The 20,312-nt window shown below is 40.4% G+C and overlaps 1 protein-coding gene across 3 annotated transcripts in view; it reads right to left on the reverse strand.

The window, feature by feature from the left end:
* Window positions 1-20,037, reverse strand: part of myo1b (myosin IB) — a 276,216-nt gene extending 256,179 nt beyond the window's left edge. For all 3 annotated transcript variants that reach the window (XM_078551859.1, XM_078551858.1, XM_078551857.1), the window contains exons 1-2: window positions 19,801-20,037; window positions 9,685-9,826 (exon numbers count right to left, since the gene is read on the reverse strand). In XM_078551859.1, the coding sequence (XP_078407985.1) occupies window positions 9,685-9,819 (135 nt within the window). In that variant the 5' untranslated portion in view covers window positions 9,820-9,826; window positions 19,801-20,037. The remainder of the gene's footprint in view (window positions 1-9,684; window positions 9,827-19,800) is intronic.
* Window positions 20,038-20,312: the final 275 nt, after the last annotated feature.

Raw genomic sequence — 20,312 nt, forward strand, 5'->3', positions numbered from 1 at the left:
TAGGAGCTGGATTAGGCCATTTGGCCCCTCAAGCCTGCCCTGCCATTCAATAAGATCATGGCTGATTTACCCCAGGCCTGAACTCCTCTTTCATGCCAGCTCTTCATAGCCCTCAACTCCCCGATATTTCAAAAATATATCTACCTCCTCTTTAAATACTTTCAGTGATCTAGCCTCCACAACTCTCTAGGGTAGAGAATTTCAGACATTCACTACCCTCAGAAAAAATTCCTTCACATCTCAGTTTCAAATGAGCGTCCCCTTATTCTGTAACAATGTCCCCTAGTTCAAGATTCCCCCACTAGTGGAAACATCTTCTCAAGATCTACCCTGTCAAGCCCCCTCAGAATCTTGCACGTTTCAATAAGATCATCCCACATTCTTCTTAACTCCGTTGAACAAAGACCTAACCTGTTTAGTTGTTCTTGATAAGTCAACTCCTTCATCCCAGGAATCAGCCGAGTGAATACTTTTGAGCTGCCTCCAATGCCAATATATCCTCTCTTAAATATGGGGACCAAAACTGTACACAGTACTCCAGTTTCAGCCTCACCAACACCCTGTACAGTTGTAACAAGACTTCCCTATTTTTAAATTCCAATCTCCTAGCGATACAAGCCAAAATTCCATTTGCCTTCTTAATTACTTGCTGCACCTGCATGCTAACTTTGTGTTTCATGCATAAGAACACCCAGATCCCTCTGTGCTGCACCTGCATGCAAATTTTCTGTCTGTGGAGAAAAACAGAGTTAACGTTTCAAGTCTCTATGACTCTTCTTCAGGGCTCTGAAGAGTCATACAGACTCGAAACGTTAACTTTGTTTTTCTCTCCACAGATGCTGCTAGACCTGCTGAGTTTTTCCAGCATTTTAAGTCTTTGTTTCAGATTTCCAGCATCCGCAGTATTTTGCTTTTATGCTAACTTTATGTTTCATGCACAAGAACACCCACATCCCTCTGTGCTGCACTTTTTTGGAGTCTCTCTCCATTTAAATAATAGTCTGCCTTTTGACTCTTCTACCAAAGTGCATGACCTCTCACTTTCCTACATTAAACTCCATCTGCCAAGTTTTTGCCCACTCACTCAACCTATTTATATCCCCTTGCAGATTCCTCATGTCCTCATCACAACATGCCCTCCCACCTATTTTTGCATCAGCAGCAAATTTGGATACATTACACTCTGCCCTCTCCTGCAAGTCAATAATATAGATAGTGAATAACTGAGGCCCTAGGACTGATCCTTGTGGCACTCCACGAGCTATGTCTTTCAAATCTGAAAACGACCCATTAATCCTGACCCTCGGTCTTCTGTGTGTTAACCAATTCTCAATCCATGTTAATAAATTGCCCCCAATACTGTGAGCTCCTATCTTGTGTAATAACCTTTTATGTGGCACCTTATCAAATGCCTTCTGGAAATTCAAATATACTACATCTACCAGTTCCCCTTTATCAACTCTGCTTGTTACACCCTCAAAGAACTCTAGCAAATTTGTCAAACATGATTTCCCTTTCACAAAGCCATGTTGACTCGGTTTGATTGTGTTAAGCTTTTCTAAATGTCCTATTTCTTCTTTAATAATGGACACTCGCATTTTCCCAAATGGCACATTGGCCTTTATTGGAAGGGGACTGAAACACAAGAAGAAAGAAGCCTTGCTGCAGTTATACAGGGTGATGGTGAGGTCACACCTAGAGATTGTCTGCAGTTTTGGTCTCTGTATTTAAGGAAGAATATACTTGCATTGGAGGCAGAATGGTGAAGGTTCACTAGATTGGTCCTTAGGATGAGAGGCTTGTCTTATGATGAGGGACTGAGTAAATTGGGCCTATATTCTCTGGAGTTTAGAAGAATGAGGGGTAATCTCACTGAAATATTAAAGATTATAAAAAGAGGTTTGACATGGTAGATATGAGAGGTTGTTTCCCCTGGCTAGAGAATCAAGAACAAGCTGGTACAGTTTCAAGATAAGGAGACAATCATTTAGGACAGTCTGTCTTTTATCAGTCCTCATTCCAAGGGTTGGCCACACTACAAACAGCCTTTCTCTGCTGATCTCTATTCTCCACTGCCCTCACTGTCTGTCCCATAGTGGCCAGTTGCATTGATATTATTCATTCATGCCATCTTGAGTCTTCCTTGTCTATCTTTTCCAGGTGTCTTTCCTTGTATTACCTCTTCACAAATACTCCCCTCTGTTCACATCACATGTCCAAAATATTTGAGCTTCCTTCTTATCACTGCCTCAAACAAGTTCCTCTTAACACCAGCTTTCTCAAGCACCCATTAATTTGTTCACTTGGCCGTCTATGACACACAATATCTGTCTGAGTCCTTTCATTTCAAATGCTCTTATTTGAACCTTGTCAGTCTTCTTGATGGTCCAGGTTTCACAACCATATGTTGTCACCAGCCACACAAAGGCCTTTCAAAAGATGAATTTTCATTGTAATCAAGATGCTGTGGCTACTCCATACTCTTTTGCGTTCGCTCACAATGCGATGACCCTTGTTAAGTCCAGTTCTTTGGTTGACTCTGCATCTTCCGTGATGAGTGCCCAAAATAGCGGAAGGTATCAATCTGTTCAATCTGAACTCCAGTAATCAAAATCACGGAGGTCTTTCCACCCATTCCCATCACCTTTGTCTTGTTGCCATTGAGCAGGAGAACATATTTCCAGTTAACTTGATCAAGACCATCCATCAACTCCTGTAACTCCTCCACCAAGTTAGCGAGCAGAATATCATCAGCATGTCCAAGACTCAAAACCCAACACCTTCCAATCAGTTCCCCACCTTTGTTTCCATCAAGTGTCTCTCTCATAACCATTTCTGTTAAGATGTTGAATAAATATGGAGGCAGGACACGCCCCTGCCTAACATCCCTTTTCACTCTGAACCATTCTGAGGGTGAGAGCACGGAAGCAAGGAGAAATTTCTTCACTCAAAGGGTTGTGAATCTTTGGAATTCTCTACCCTACAGTGTTGTGGATGTGACATCATTGAATATATTTAAACCAGCAATAGATTTTTGGTCTCGCAGGGAATCAAGGGATATGGGGAGCAGACAAGAAAGTGGGCTTGAAGCTGAAGATCATCCACAATAATATTGAATGACGGAGCTGCTCAACGTCTTCTCCTGTTCCTATTTCCCATGTTCTTATGTACCACATTAACAAGCTGAACTGATGTCTCAATGTGATAAGAAATTTTGGGAAGACACTCTGCACAGCCTTGAATTGTCACTGCAAACCTATATAACAAAGCAACTAAACTGAACAACAACGCAAGTCCTCCAATTTGTGTTGCAGAAAAGAAACAGCCAAAGATCAACGCAGTATCAGGTATGGTTCAACATTAGAGCTCCACTCAGGATCATCTTATAAAACAGCCTTTCTATCCATTTCAACTTCTGTTTAAGACCAACCTTTTTTTTTTTAATTCCTAGAAATCCCACATCAGTGCATGAAGGTTTCTGTTTATAAGACTGACAAATGGATCATACAGCTGTCCAGTGGGAATTATGAAAATGTGCAGCTTAAAACATTAAAACAGAAATACAAAAGCATTACTATAAATCTGAAAATAAAGACACAAAATGTTAGAAAAACAAAATAGATCAGTCAGCATTTGCAAAGAGAATAGATCATAAGCTGTCTTTTTTTTTTAAAAGTGCTGACTGACCTGTTGTGTATTTACAGCATTTTCTGTTTTTATTCCTGAACATAACACAACACTACGTTTGCTTAGACCCCAGAATTAAAGGGTTTTAACTGCTTTAAAGATCCAACTGTTCACTATTTCAAGCTTTCACACGGTTAAGTGGAAGGGCATCAATCATGCTAAACAGAGTATTTTGCACCTCACTAAGTCTGCTGTTCAGAGCTCATTCGTCCATTGCAATTGAAGCTATTCATCACTACTCATATGCAATATATTCCAAATTAGTAAGTACTATTCACTGACCTATTGCAGCACTCATTTGTAGTGGAGACAGACCCTAGTCATTGTTATTCAATAGCATTGCAATTCTATTCTGCAGTTTGACAGCTTTTTTGGCATTTTATATTTTGCTTTAGCCTCATCCCAACTTCATAACAAAATTTCAGTATTCTAAACTTTAAGTCTATCACTTCACCATTAACAACAAGGCTATATAATCCAAAAAAAAAAGTGCAAACAGTGGAGATCAGAAAAACAAATAAATTGGAAAATTCAGCAGTTCAGTTAGTATTTATAAAGAGAAAGGACAGGTTATTAGCATTTCAGTTGTATAGTTTTCAAAAGAATGCTTTCAATAGACCATAGAACTCAAACCAGCAAAGGCAAAGACAAACAACCTACCTGCTAGGGAGACATGTGAGAAGACAGTGGGGGTCCAAAGAGGCTTCAGGATCCAGTAATATTAAAATGTCATGAACAGGTACAGAAAATAATGAAAAAGGCTAATGGAATGCTGGATTTTATCTCTAGGAGGACTAGAGTACAAGGAATAGTTATGATTCAGCTATGCAAAGACATGATTAGCCCACACTTGGAGTGCTGAGAGCAGTTCTAGGCACCACACCCATAGGAAGTAGATCTTCACCTCGGAAGGAGTGCGGTTTAGGTTTACCAGGATGATATCTGGACTCCAAGAGTTAAGTCATGAGGAGAGATTTATACAAACTAGGGTGGTATTCCTGAAATTCAGAAGGTTAAGTACTGATTTAATTGCAGTCTTCAAGTTTTAAGGTGAATAGAAATAGTAGATAGAGAGAAACCATTTCCACTGGCTGAGGAGTCAAGGACTAGGGAGCATAGTCTAAAACATCAGAGCCAGACCTTTCCAAAGTGAAATTAGAAAACACTTCTGCACACAAAGGATGCCAGAAGATGGAAATTCTCTTCCACAAATGGCAATTAATGGTAGATGAATTGTTAAGATTAAACCTAAATTTGATAGATTATTGTTAACCAAAGAAGGCATTAAGAGATGTGAGACAAAGGCCTCATTCATATAAAAAGTTAGGTCACAGATGAGCCATGTTCTAACTGAATGGCAGAACAAGGGATTAAATGGACTACTCTTGTTCCTACGATCTGAAAATACTGATTTACTACAACTCAGTTATGACCTGAAGCTGATTGATGGCAAAAACTAAGTCAGCAAAGGCAACGCATAATCCATTATGACTTTACAATCTACTTTTTGTTAGTTACAATTGATACAAAATTATTCTTAGCCTTCTGTATGAATATACATCCACTTCTTCCCTCAATATAAGGCTTTCTCGCAGGAATAAGTTTGTATTGAGACTTGTTTAAGTGCAATCCTTTACCACAAACTACAGCTTATTAATAATCAGGAAGTACTTTTCAAAACTACTTGATGCATTGATGGGTCTCTTAATTTTGCTTTTCAGAGCATGAGAAGCATGTTTATCAGCGCAGCTTCAGAATTGAAGAATGCTGGTTTGATGCATTACAAAAGCAATCAAGGTTAGCACAATGAAAGGATAATTACTAATGCACAAAGCTGGATTAAGAAGCCGTCCATGTCCAAATGCAACAAGACCTGGACAATATTCAGGCTTGGGCTGACAAGTGTCAAGTAACATTCGTGCCACACAAGTGCCAGGCAATGAACATCTCCAATGATAGAGAATCTAACCATTTCCCCTTGACATTCAATAGCATTATCATCGCTGAATCCCCCACTATCAACCTCCTGGGGTTTACATTGACCAGAAGCTGAACTGGACTAGCCATATAAACACTGTGGCTACAAGATTAGGTCAGAGGCTAGGAATCCTGCAGCGAGTAACTAGGCTCCTGAATCACAAAGCCTGTCCACTATCTACAAGGCACAAATCAGGAGTGTGATGGAATAGTCTCCACTTGCCTGGCTGAGTGCAGTTCCAAAAACACTCGAGCAGCTTGACATCATCCAGGGCAAAGCAACCCGCTTGATTGGCACCCCATCCACAAACATTCACAGTGGCAGCAGTGTGTACAAGATGCACTGCAGGAACTCACCAAGGCTCCTTAGGTGGCACCTTCCATACCCACCACCGCTACCATTTACAACAACAAGGGCAACAGACAAATGGAACACCACCACCTGGAAGTTTCCCTCCAAGCCACTCACCACCCTGGCTTGGAACTATAAACACTGTTCTTTCACTGTCACTGGGTCAAAATCCTGGAACTCCCTTCCTTACAGCACTATGGGTGTACCTACACCACATAGACTGCAGTGGTTCAAGAAGGCAGCTCACCACCACCTTCTCAAAGACAATTAGGGATGAGTAATAAATGCTACCCTATCCAGTAACAACCACATCCCACGAACAAACGGAAAAAAAGAACTTACTGGATCTCGGCATTTACTCTCTCCCTTCCCGATAGGAATTAGGTTCCATTGAAACACAAACATGTAGTTAAAATGCATGAAAATGTATGGCCTTAGAATATTTACATGCAGCATTAATATCAAAGCACACCATACCACAATATACTACACTCATATTTGCATAGCTGTCCCTGACCTGGGCATCATATTTGGCTGGAGGGATCTGGCCGTAGCACCCAATAGGCCTAGATCTTAAATCTGCCCCTTACATCCTTCTAAGTAATGTGCTCATGGCCAGTTTGAAAAATATTTAAGGAGGTAAAAAGTGGGAATACTGTGCAAAACAAGAATTCCATTATCAAAGACCCCACTGGTGCTACACTGGTGCTAATTATGACAAGTATCTCAATGTTAAAAACAGGTTATAAGAAACACTCAAGTCTTCAAAATACTTTTGAGTCTCATTTTTAACCTACTTATGGAATGGGGAGGAGAACAGGTCTATTGGTTTAATTCCATGATAATCCTTAGACATCCTTGGGGTCAAGAGGAAGATGTTTTTTTAAAATCAAGGTCGCAAATCAAAATGATTTCCCCCTTGAAAAGTAAGAACACATATATAGTTCCTAAATCTATTTACATAATTACTATCTGTTTAAGCTATCTATGGCCTGGATTTTCATGCCTCCATCCATGTCAGAATGGAGGAGAGGAATTTGAAAATGGCAGACGGGACCCAATTACGGGATTTCTGCCCCCACTCCCCCCATGTGGGAGTTATATGGTCCCAGCATAAGGGTGCAGGTAACAGGCCTGCACACAGCAATCCCGTCCTTGCCTATTCCATTGCCTGGGTGGGAATTTTATAGCCCTGTTATTTCCATTGGGTCAAGCCTGTTTTGTTAGAAAATGGGTTAATGGCACCTGAAAGGAGTGATGAACATTGGGGCAAACCTGTTGTGGATTTTGGAACCATCTCACAGCTGTATAAAAAAGGTGCTAGAGCTGAATAAATTGAAACTTGTGAATCAGACTGAACAGATGGGCATCTACTTCAACAGATGGCTGACATCTTTGATTCACAGCCAGCCATCTGTTCTGCCTCTGAATCAGTCCAACGTAAGGCCATCTGTTTGGGCGGCTTCAATGTATTCAGCTCTAGAGCCTTTATTGACATAGTGGTGCAATGAAATCCCATTATGAATGCTTGGCTGAGTTCCAAACCTCAATAATGGATTCAGCCCTGTAGGGGTTCTTTACACATCTGTCAAAGGGACTTTAGTGATTGAGGTGCTGTCTAAGGAGCCTTGGTGAATTCCTGCAGTGCATTTTGTAGATGGTATACACTGCTTCTACTGTGCATCAGTGGTGGTGGGAGTGGATGCTTGTGGGTGTGGTGCCAATCAAGCAGGCTGCTTTGGCCTGGATGGTGTCCAGCTTCCTCAATGTTGTAGGAGCTGCACTCAACCAGGCAAGTTGGGAGTATTCCATCACACTCCTGACTTGTGCCTTGTAGATGGTGGAGAGACTTTGGGGAGTCAGGAGGTAAGTTACTCACAGCAGGATTCCTAGCCTCTGACCTGCTCTTGTAACCACAGTAATTATATGGCTGTCCAGTTCAGTTTCTGGTCACTGGTAACCCCCAGGATGTTGATAGTCGGGGATTCAGTGATGGTAATGCCATTGAACATCAAGGGGCGATGGTTGGATTCTCTCTTGTTGGAGATGGTCATGGCCTGACACTTGTGTGGCGCGAATGTTAATTGCCACTTGTCAGCCCAAGCCTGAATACTGTACAGGTCTTGTTGCATTTGGACGTGGACTGTTTCAGTATCTGAGGAGTCACCAATGGTGCTGAACATTGTGCAATCATCAGCGAATATCCCCACTTCTGACCTTATGGTGGAAGGAAGGTCATTGATGAAGCAGCTGAAGATGATTGGGCCTAGGACACTACCCTGAGGAACTCCTGCAATGATGCCCTGGAGCTGAGATGACTGACTAACAACCATAGCCATCATCCTTTGTGCTAGGTATGACTCCAACCAGCGGAGAGTTTTCCCCCTGATTCCCACTGACTCTAGTTTTGCTAGGGCTGATGCCACACTCACTGAAATGCTGCCTTGATGTCAAGCACAGTCACTCTCACCTCACCTCAGGAGTTCAGCTCTTTTGTCCATGTTTGAACCAAGGCTGTAACGAGGTCAGGAGCTGAGTGGCCCTGGCGGAACCCAAACTGGGCGTCAGTGAGCTGGTTATTGCTAAGCAAGTGCCACTTGATAGCACTGTTGATGACCCCTTCCATTACTTTACTGATGATGGAGAGTAAACTGATGGGGCAGTAATTGGCCGGGTTGGATTTGTCCTGCTTTCTGCATACAGGACATACCTGGGCAATTTTCCATATAGCCGTGCAGACGCCAGTGTTGTAGCTGTACGGAAACAGCTTGGCTAGGGGAGCGGCAAGTTCTTGAGCACAAGTCTTCAGTACTGGAATGTTGTCAGGGCCCATAGCCTTTGCAGTATCCAGTGCCTTCAGCCGTTTCTTGATATCACGTGGGGTGAATCGAATTGGCTGAAGACTGGCATCTGTGATGCTGGGGACCTCTGGAGAAGGCAGAGATGGATCATCCACTCATCATTTCTGGCTGAAGGTTAAAGGAGAACTGCGAGTTGATGCTCAGAAGTTAAGATTGCAATAATTGCCTTGGCCTTCAGGTTAGCTGAAAACAACCAGATTCACCTCCTAAGTTCTACAGATCTACAGTTTCTTGATACGATACAAACAGGCAGCTTTTCACTTGTAATTACATATTTAGTGACAGAAGGGTCAGTGTCATTCTTCTGCTAGTTGGAATCTTTCACAGCAACAAAGCACCTTCTTTAGCATCATGGAAAACTAATAAGCAATCAAGGACTTAGCTGTCTGCTATCAACCAAGTTGCTAATGTGAATAGCTTGTACCTCATATACCAATTCTAATGCAAAGCAGGTTACATTTAACCACAGCCCAAAGTAGTAATTACAAATACTGAAATGCAAATTCTCCAGTACAGCCCAAGACTTGTTCTATCATTAGGAGAGTTTAACAAACATACATTATGTGGAAAGCTGTAAGAAATAGCTGGTTGTTTGGTTGTACAGAACTTGAGTGCTGCTGAAAAAAAGAGACTTGTTGAAGCTTTTCATCTTGCACTCATCAGGACACTTTGCAAGAATACCTTCACAAGGTTGCCATTTCTTGTGAAGTGTCCTGATGAGTGCAAGATGAAAAGCTTCAACATGTCTCTTTTGTCAGCAATACTCAAATGGTTATTTTACGTTGAATATACTTTAATGGTACTTACATATATTTCACGGTGGTCAAAGCGATTTTTGAGATTTTCTAAGAACGTGTCTTCAGTGAGAGGTTCTAAAAGCACACTGTCCCCCACCCCTATCATGTTGTCCAGGAGGGACGTTTTCACTTCTGATTTCATCATTTTTCCCCTGAAATAAAATAGAAAAGTAGTTAAAACTTTGAAAATTTACTCTTAAAGCCACAACAGCTATTTTCTAATAATCTATATTCCTGTCATTGAGAGGGCTAACACCATTATGGACATTAATTTTTCAAACAAACAGGAATTAAGCAATATGGGGTTTGGGCGCAAAAGTGGAATAAAGGCAGGAGATCATCTATAATCTTGTTGAATGGTGGAGTCGGCTCGAAGGCCCATAGAGCCTAATCCTGCTCCTATTTCTAATATTCTTATGACCACGCTGGCTCACAGCCCAGAGAACCCCAAGGGAGATTGTCATCAATATGGCTGTCATTCCAAGTCAAAATTTTTTCTTACCCAAGGTAAAACAAAATTACTGATGTCTTCATATATTTCACCATTCAATAGTTAATTAACAAATGTATGCAGGTAAAATTTTATATTACAATTTGGAGAAATAATTTTTGGAGAAATAATGATTCATTCCTTATCACAGAGAAACTATAAAAGATTTTGCCATCTCCACAGGTACAACATGGGCTGAATGAAGTTGTACTGTGTGTGAATAAAGAATAAAGCTGACAACATACAATGTATGACATCACTCATTCTGAATATTCCACAGCAGCACGAATATCAAGAGCTTATATTCAAACTAACTTCAGGTTAATAGTAAATAATAACCTACTTCGGTTCCAATAGTCTGATTGAGGTATGCCATGAACCATCATTGTCACATGTTTTGTCACATTGGACATGGTTATGATATTATATTACGTTGTTCCAACCTTTACAATAATTACAGGCAACATAGACACAGCTCTGGAACCACAGACATTGCATCCATAGCAACACACAGCATACTTCAAACGGCATCATACGTCAAAAAAATTACAATTGGCTCAAAGAACTACTATCTGTTAAGTTAACTCTGCTGATTGGTCGCTATGTCCCATGGACTGAATATGAAGTAATTGTAATCAATCACTGGGCAAGTAGGAAAGCTTCCAATTAACAACACGTTATTAAAACCCAATATCAGGAACCAGAATTTCCCCAAAATAAACCATTTGTATTGCTGAAATGATTTTTTTTCACCCTAATTTGCACTACAATTTTCCTTCTTTATTAAGTCAGTGAATGCAGCTAAAAATGGCACTTATGATATAAAACCATACATTGCCATATGTGTGGTCGGAGCCACGTAATTAGCCAATGTTACAATGAAGAAGCAGGAGCAGCTGAGAGAAAATTTCCAGCCATTAAAAAGTTACACAATTCTGAGAAAAAAAAATCACCAAACATATTCATAAAATGAGTTACGTAGTATTAGAAATGCCTGCAAGGAGTTCCTTTTGCACATGCCTGCCCTTACAATCAAGGCCATGAGCTCTTCTTCAATTTCATCTACAGTGCTGGAATTTCCCAGTTCCTGTATGCAAATTTAGTGTGCATGTGTGATCATATTCATAGCATCTGGTTGAGGTGACTTTTGTCACTTGGTTTTGGAGTGTGGCATGTCTGACCACAGGTCGCCATAGGTGTACATAGACTGTGTACTTATGTGAGCATTTGTAACTTGTATTATCCTTACAAATCTGCATATATCTGTGAAGGTATAGTTGTGGGTGAAGGAGTATTGTAATATAGTTCATCTTTTCTTCTTCAATAAATGTTTTATTCCTCTGTTAAAAGTTCATTAGCTGATTTGGTGACTCTGTACAGTAGCCACTCTCCACATATCTAAACAAACAAATTAAAAGTTAGGATCTATCAAGCTGGGTTCCACTCTCGGATCAGGCTTGTGCAGGGGTAACTTCAGCTGGGATCGTAACAAAGTGGGGGCTATTGTGGGATATTGAAACATGGACAGGGGATGGTTGGACTCGGAATAATAATTGGTCTGGGATTGGAAATCCTTATAAACCAAGTGCGTGGAGATAAAGTGGTACTGGACATAGGAATTGGAGTTGCTGAGGTATATTATATGGATTGAAATTCGAAATGGCGTTGGAAGTTGCTAAGACTTTTCTGCAGATGGAAAATGTAACTCTGACTGGTTTGCAGAAGTTAACAAAGAGTAAGCTAATGGATTTGGCGGATAAGCAGGAGTTAGAACTACCTGAAGAGGTAAGGAAACCAGACATAGTTAAGATAATAGCACACAGCGTTTAAAACTGGAAGGGATACTAAAGAGACCACGTTCACCAGGGGGAGAGTCACAGCTGGAGGTAGTGAGACTTCAGTTACAAATGAAGAAGCTTGAACTTGACCAAGCAATGGAAAATGAAAAAATATTTGGAACTTAAGGAAAAGGAAAGAGAAAGGGCAGAAAAGGAAAAAAGAGCATTTCAAAGATAAATGGAAATGCAAAAACTCAAAGCTCCAGAGGAGAAGTTAGCAATGGAGTAAAGAGAGAAGGAACAAGAAAGGGAATACTGGCTTAAAAAGCTAGACCTTAAAAAAAATCTGATGCTGAGGAAAATTTCGATCATGAAAAACCTTCAACCCAAAACCCAGTGGTGAGATGTTTAAGTTTGTGCAAGCTCTCCTAAAGTTTGAGGAAAGGGATGTAGATGCATTCAGAGGCAAATGACATGGCCAAAAGAAATCTGGACATTACTGTTACAGTCTAGGTTGGCAAGTAGAGCTCAAGAGGTTTATGTTTCACTTTCAGAAGAGGTAGCAGTGGATTATGATGTAGTAAAAAAAGGCTATTCTGAGTGCATACAAGTTAGTCTTTGAAGCATACAGGCAAGCCCAGGCAGACCTATATTGAGCTTGAGGGTAAAGCGATGTAATTTTGACCGTTGGATACGGGCATTAAAAGTAGAGATGATGTATTAAGCTCTTAGGGAAATAATTCTCTTGGAAGAATTTAAAGATTCACTTCCTACTGTAGTTAGAACTAGTGCAAAGTGCAGTAATATTTTCTAGTTGGGTGTATTCTCCACATGTTACACAGTTAAGTGCAAAACACACCTCCAATTGTCAATCAACATATGTGAATTAGCAGGTAATAAATTAATGCCATAAATACATTTTAGCATTTGGCTCAATAATAAGTGACAAGTATTCTGCAGTAGAGGAATGAAAGGGTGAAAGATAGACATCCATACTAGCTGTACTGTCATGATTGTGCACTTGCTAGTTCAATCACACTTTATTGTCACAGGCCTATTCATTTAATTTCTAACCAGAAGTAAATATATAATTCTTCAAACACTAATGGTGACACATACATTTCAACATTTTAAATAAAAACCATAACTCAGAAATAGTGACACTGCTTAATTTCATGTGAAGTAATACTGACACATTTTGTGCATTGTTGCAAAAACACTCCACACCCAGCAACAGGGAATGCGCTGAGCTCTGACATTTAAATACAAAATTCATAGCATTCCACAGCAATGATGTATGAAAACACCAATAATGGACCGTGCTGCTCACATACTTATTTCTGAGATCTCTAGTCAGTAGCTTCCTTCCTTGGTGCACTTCTGATATCAATAGGAGATGGAGAACAACATTAACTCCTTTGTTGAATATTTCCTTTCTGTCCGCAAGTGTGATCTTAACCTTACTGCAGTTCAAAAACAGAATTACCTGGAAAAACTCAGCAGGTCTGGCAGCAGCGGTGGAGAAGAAATCAGTTAACGTTTCGAGCCTTCACGGCCCTTCGGCAGAACTGAAGCATAGTTAGGAGAAAGGAGAAATATAAGCTGGTTTAAGGTGGCGGGGGCGGGGGGGAAGAGAGAAGTTGAGGGTGTGGTGATTGTGGAGATAAGCAAGCCGTGATAGGAGCAGATAATCAAAAGATGTCACAGACAAAAGGATCAAAGAGGTGTTGAAGGTGGTGATATTTGTCTAAGAAAAGTGCTAATTAAGAATGGAAGACAGGACACTCAAAGTACAGCTCTAGTGGGGGTGGGGTGGAAAGACTGACAAGGTTTTAGTTTTAGATTTAAAAATAATGGAAATAGGTGGGGAAGGAAGAATCTATATAAATTATTGAAAAAAAAAAGGGGGCGGGGGGAGAAACGGGGTGGGGATGGGGAGTTTAAGATCTAAAGTTGTTGAATTCAATATTCAGCCTTACTGCAGTTCTCCACCTCAGTTCACTTCCAATTTCCATTTTTATCTTTCAGTCTTTGGACAAATCCATTTTAAGCCATAGTCACTTCAAGGAGGGAACACCAAAGTGGCAAGCCAGGCGGAAAACTTGCAGTTTGACTCCCAAAGAATTTCCCACCAAATTCCACACAAATATCAATACAACTGTGGTAGAAAGTCTCAACCGTCTCCTAAGCATCCTGCAACCATCTGGTCTGAAAACTGACTTAGCACCTCAGACTGTAGCTATATCTTTCTAGAGGTAATGAGGTTCCATCAATACTGGAAGGATAACGTGGAAACTGGTTGGTGTTGAGGATGTAGACTTTTTGATAAAACAGTCTGGCAGTAGGGGTTGGGGAGCATTCAGAATGTTGCCTGTCTTTCTCTTTTTGGCTGCTGGCAAGTCTGCTTTGTGTCTGTAGTACTTTGTTTAACTTCAGATTTCTTACTTTGCAGTTTTTTTCCTTTCATATCATCAACTTTCCCTCCCATGGTTTTTCATCATATTTATTTCTTTCATACTCATTTGTTCTTTTAATGCCTTCAATTATCCACTGAGATAATCTTCATACTTCATCTACCAGATTTCACCTCTTTCCAGCTTTTTAGAAAAACCTGTTTAAACTTTTGACGCATCTCTTCTCTTCCTTTCCTTTCCACCACTGTGATGGCACAGTGGATGGTAACTGCTGAACTGCTCAAATCCCAGAGGGGAACATGAAACAACTGCCACAACTGTTTTACAATTTGTATTTATTTCGAGATGCATGCATTGAATTCAGTAGTAATATGACTACTGAGTCTTATAGGTTTCTTACAAAACTAAATTAAACATTAATTTAAAAAAATTTAAGCACATAGGTTTACAAATTACTACCATGACAACTCCTAGCTCCCCTAGTTATTCTAACTCCCAGTTACACCTCCATTAAGGCAACAGTAAAACAGATCCTAAGAGACAGGTAAAAGAACATGATACCCCGAACAGTCAAATTCAATGCGAGTTTTCTTCACTTCATGCAGACAGCAACTTGATGCTTAGAGGATTTTCACACTTGTTAGATATTAGAATGCCTTCCTCTTACACATAACCTCATCTCTTTTATACAGGTTTCTCCCTTTTTAACATAAATCCCATTGTCCCAATATGTCTTTTCAACCCTACTTTTCTAATAATAATCTTTCATAGTACCAATTTTATCAGTGAGCTTTGGGAAAAATAAACACACTGCTTGGCTTCTTCTGGCTAAATGTAACATTTCACCACCTCTTTTGAAATTCAAATTACTCTGGTTTATCTAGAAATGCAAATTTTCCCTTTACACCTCACATTCTAAAACTTCAGCCATTTTTACCTATTTAACATTTCAAACCTAGCTTCTCCTCTGACACATCAAAGCCTTCAGACCCGTTATATACACACACACACAAACGCATTCCTACCTTACAATAAATTCCAATAACATTACAAAAATTATATTTTCCTGACAACTCCAACACTTGCCCCCCCCATCAATCTTGTTTAACTCAATTCCATTGAAGAAATCACTTTCTCAGTTTCCAGTTCTGATGAAGTGGTCTACACCCAAAACATTAACTGCTGGTTTCTCTTTATAGATGCTAATCGAACTGGTACATATTTCTACCATTTTCTGTTTTGGTTATAAAACTTCTTCAATATTACATAACATTTGCTTTTTGTATTTAAGCTATCCTTTCCTATAGTTCACATCATTTCACAAATGAAAGAATGCAAGATCTTTCTTTCACTCTCATCAACAACATTGACAAGTCAGCTGTTTAAAAAAAAAGAGATTACCAGCAACCATGAGACAAGATTTTCACTTGTGGTAGTGGACCACCTAGCCACTCATGGTGGCAGAACTGAAATTAGGAGTGCACCACATAGCAAACAAAGTAAAACCTAGCTCTACTATTCAATTGCTTAGACACTGAAGAGCTCACACACTGCAGTGCTCTTAGTGTCTATCTCTTAGTAGAAAGTTAACTAACATATGAGTTTAAAATAATGCATAACCAGATGATGGTTAAGGTGGATACAGCAAAAGCTTAAAACATAAAATAGAGAAAGATCAATCAAGCCAGTTCATGTACAGGCTCAATCATAAACTCCACTCATTTAGTGTTCAAGAGGAAAGGTCCTACATAACTACTCTCTAATTCCCAAATGTAATCAAGTAAAACTGCAAACACTCACACAACTCTACTATTCAACACTAGCTGGCTACCCTCCAAAGAAAACATTCTGCACCCCCGAACCAAATATCACAGGAGCATTTGTGTTCCATATGACAACTGAACATTTCAACCTATACTTATCTAATCTCTAATCATGTCCTTAACCAGATGCTTAATCTGCATTTGTAGAGGAGGTGAACCAATGTAATTTAGAACTAAAGAGTTTTCTCTAGAGACATTTCAATTTGAAATGATTACCTGCACAGGTTTTCTCCTACACTGAAAGACATTACGTTCCACTAATTATTGTTTAGCAATCTGCGGAGCCTTTATGTTATCTTTAACTGCAGTAGGATCTTGTTATAAGCCGCTGGTTACATGGAAAATTGAGCAATACATATAACTGGGCCTGTGTGCAATAACACCAACAATGCATGTACACTGGCTCAGTAACATTTTATATGCATCAATAGGCCATTTAAACTATACAGAGTTTAACATTAACACTTATCCATGAGACTGCAAAAACTATGTTAAGCACCGTTCAATTACTGGTATGATGGAACAGTGAATCCATTGCACGATGAAACCATGCTCCCACTCATCAGAAGCACCCCATAAAAAACATTTCCAATAAAAAAGTGTTTATGGATACAAGGTACAGTGAGGCTGCCTGATCACGATTGCACTGGTTGCCTAATCATTTCATTATGACTAAAAATGGATGTTTACTTCTCCGGAGTAGTGTGTCTTGAATTGTGCTGTATTACAACTCCCTCTGCATGGAGTGTGAATGTATATTTAAGTTTCACTTAGAAAGCCGCATTATTATTGTTCAAAAGACCAGGTAGATGGACTATTTAATTTGGTCTCATCATGAGGAAATCCAACCTCATGCTTAACTGTCTCCAAACAAAGCAACTGAAATGTCCACATAACGAGAGTTTTCATTTTCTGGCTATGTAATGCTTGCTTGGTCCATCCACTTTGCTGCTGCTGGAGTTTAACCAGCTAACATCAGGCAGTTCATTGACTGTAAAGATTATATGAAGTCAAGCAGAAAGAATCCCAACAGCAAAAGTCTACCCCTCACAGTACCAACAATGAGCCAAACTGATTGACTAGTGCCCTACCTTGGTTTTTGATTAACTCAGTTTCAATCTCCCATTGCCAAGTCATGCCTTGGAGCCAACTTGACGACAAAGAGACTCTGCTTTCCTCCCCACTACCCCAGCAGGAGTAAAATACGTTGGAGCTTTAAAAATTATTTTAAAATCCTACCAAGGTTACTTAGTGAGACTGCCATTTATAATCAGGTGACCATCCCAACTCAGCAGTAACTATACAATTTTCTCAGTGGAATTTCCATTAATGTAGTACGTCTATACTGAGATAGTTTGACTATACAGGAAAGCATTAGGCAAAGAACAATGTTGATAAAATACTTGTAACACATGTTGATGAAAAACAAACATAGAAGAGCAAGATTAACTAAATGGCTTTTAAAATGGAAAATAAAGGTTAGGCATTTCCTTAATGATTTTTCAAAGACATGTTAGAATAAGTAAGCTTCCATGAAGTTAAAGAACTGTAATTCAGGAGATGATTAAATATATTCCAGGGCTCAAACACTGATGCATCTCATTAATGCTCCAACGTGCTGTGACACAACATGGTAGGATATGGGTTTGTGTTCTAATTTCCTACATAACGAGCTCTGAATCTCAGCAATGACTTTAGGGAGAAGTGACAAATGCACACCAGCTGTTTCTCCAGAGCCAAGGAAAGGCACACTGGTGAGTCACCCAGACTACTGTTGGACACCTACTAACATCTTACAGTAAACTTGTGGCGGATGTCTGGAAATAACTTGCTTGAATCATTAATCGTTGCCAGGAAACGACATATGTGAAAGAGAGAAATTTACCCATTAAAACAGGAGAAGTTGATGGAGAGAATAAATATTAATAAATTCAATGTATTTAACATTTGAAAAGATTTTGAAAGGCAATCCTGGAATGTAGAAGTGTCTTGATCATGGCACATGGGCACAGCTTCAAGGTAATGTGCCATATAGGGGTAAAATGCAGGATCACACATCCTCCTCCACAGGCTGAGTTTCAAATTTCAGCCACACTCTTGTCAGAGGTGTAGGGTGGAGCCCAGGCACTTTTCCAACAAGGAAAGAGGGAAATGTTAGGCTGACCTACTTACACTTTGTGGCCAGCTTCAAAGTGACACTGTTGCAGGCTAGGCTAGAAAGTTGCCTCTTTATCCTATTAGCAGCTGGAAATGGTGGATGGAAATTCAAAGAGTACCTTAAAAAGGAACCACAGTTAGGGAGGCAAAAAATTAGCCACACATGATACCTTGTGTGTCACAATACGTACACAAAAACCATTTGATTGCCCAGGAGACATGAGAAGGAGCGATAAAACTATGCCTTTCATTACAACAGGATGTCCCATAATATCTTGCAGCCAATTATGTTTTACTGTAGTAAACACAACAGCCAATTTGCTTCAACAATAATGTGAAAATTGACCTGTTTTTGTGACATTGGTAGAGGAGAGAATGCCTCTGTCCCCATGCCATTTTTATCAAGATGCTTGCTTGTCATGTGTAACTCTAATTGCTTATACTGTAAAAGTGTGTAAAGATTGGCTCCAGTTCTACCCTTCATCACTTAATTTTCTGGATTACAACTGTCTTTTTAAACGGATTTGGCAAAATATTCTGCTGATTCAACAGACACAGGGAATGGCAATTTTCATGGAACCCACACTGACATTAAACACATGAATTTTCAGAAATTTGTGTTTGCGTATTCAGTATTGTCCATCACTGGCCTGTTCTACAGCTAACAGAACATGGTGTGCAGGGGTTAATATCTCTCTGACCTTTACCGGAAGATGGAGGGGAGGAGGGGGAGGAGGAGAGAGGAGGGGGAGTAGAGAGGGGGGAGGAGGAGAGAGGGGGGAGGAGGAGAGAGAGGGGAGGGGGAGTAGAGAGGGGGGAGGAGGAGAGAGAGGGGGGAAAATCATCTGGTTTCAATCACATCTGAATCACATAATTGTAGCGGCGCGAACACACTTTTAACCGTTTCACTGTTACAGATTTCATCTAATGCCCCACGGTTATAAGAGCAACAATATTAACGGAGGGTTTAAAACTAAACGCTTATTGTCCTTTGAGTGAGCATTATTACAGCAGTTACTGGGAGTGACCTGACATCGCACTGTCCACCCGCTCGTCTCATTCAACACTGCATGAAGCAACAACAGAAAAATTCTTCCACTCTCTGTAACACCAACAAACTCTTCAGTAACACAAGAACACAGAGAGAGAGGAGAGAACCCGCAAACTATATACACACACACACAGGATAAATCAGATTGCTGCTCTTTTCCTTTGTTTGGTTCAAGGGGGCCGTTTTATTTAATGAACAGATTGGAGCATCTAAGCAACTGACGCTGACTAACTAACCAGCTCATTTATCCCAGTGGATACATTAACGTGGGTTAAAATTGACTTTTCTCCGTTGAAGTGTTAATTTTAAACATGTGGTCTCGCCATTCCATTCTATCCGTGAAGAGATTCAAAAAAAAACCCGCTACATTTTAAAGTTTGGAATAGCGAGGCAGAGAGAGAGAGCCACGTTACCTTCGCCTTGAGGTCGCGTTGTAAATCCGAGCACTTTTCCTTATCCCCTTTGTAGACACGGCGCTGCCACAATAAGAAGAGGACAATGGCTGGGAAGCGGGCTCTGGTGTCACTGCCGCCTGCTGCTGCTCTCCTCCCTCCCTGTATAACCCTAAAGCCAGTGAAGCCTGCCTCTGTGTGTGTGTCAGTCCCAGCCTCGAGCGGGGTGTGTCTCCCTCAGCTCCATGCTAATCACCTTCTGCTTTCTCCGCCTCCTCGAGCAGCACCAGTACCGCTCCAGGTGAGGGCGGTCTGTTGGAGGGTGGACACTGGGAGAACGGGGCGGAGAGGAGGCATGAAAAGGAACATAAGGTCAAGGGGGAAAGAGGATAGAGTGGGACACCAGGCTTGTGAGATTCACAATTCAACTCTGCCGTCTGACCACTTGAGTGGAAGAAATCCCTTTTGGATTTATAACGGGATTTTTTTGCTTTTGCAACTGCCAACGAAAACGGCGACAAAAGAAGAAATGT

This window comes from Cetorhinus maximus, chromosome 11 (genome assembly GCF_964194155.1).
Source record: "Cetorhinus maximus chromosome 11, sCetMax3.hap1.1, whole genome shotgun sequence".
NCBI lineage: Eukaryota > Metazoa > Chordata > Chondrichthyes > Lamniformes > Cetorhinidae > Cetorhinus > Cetorhinus maximus.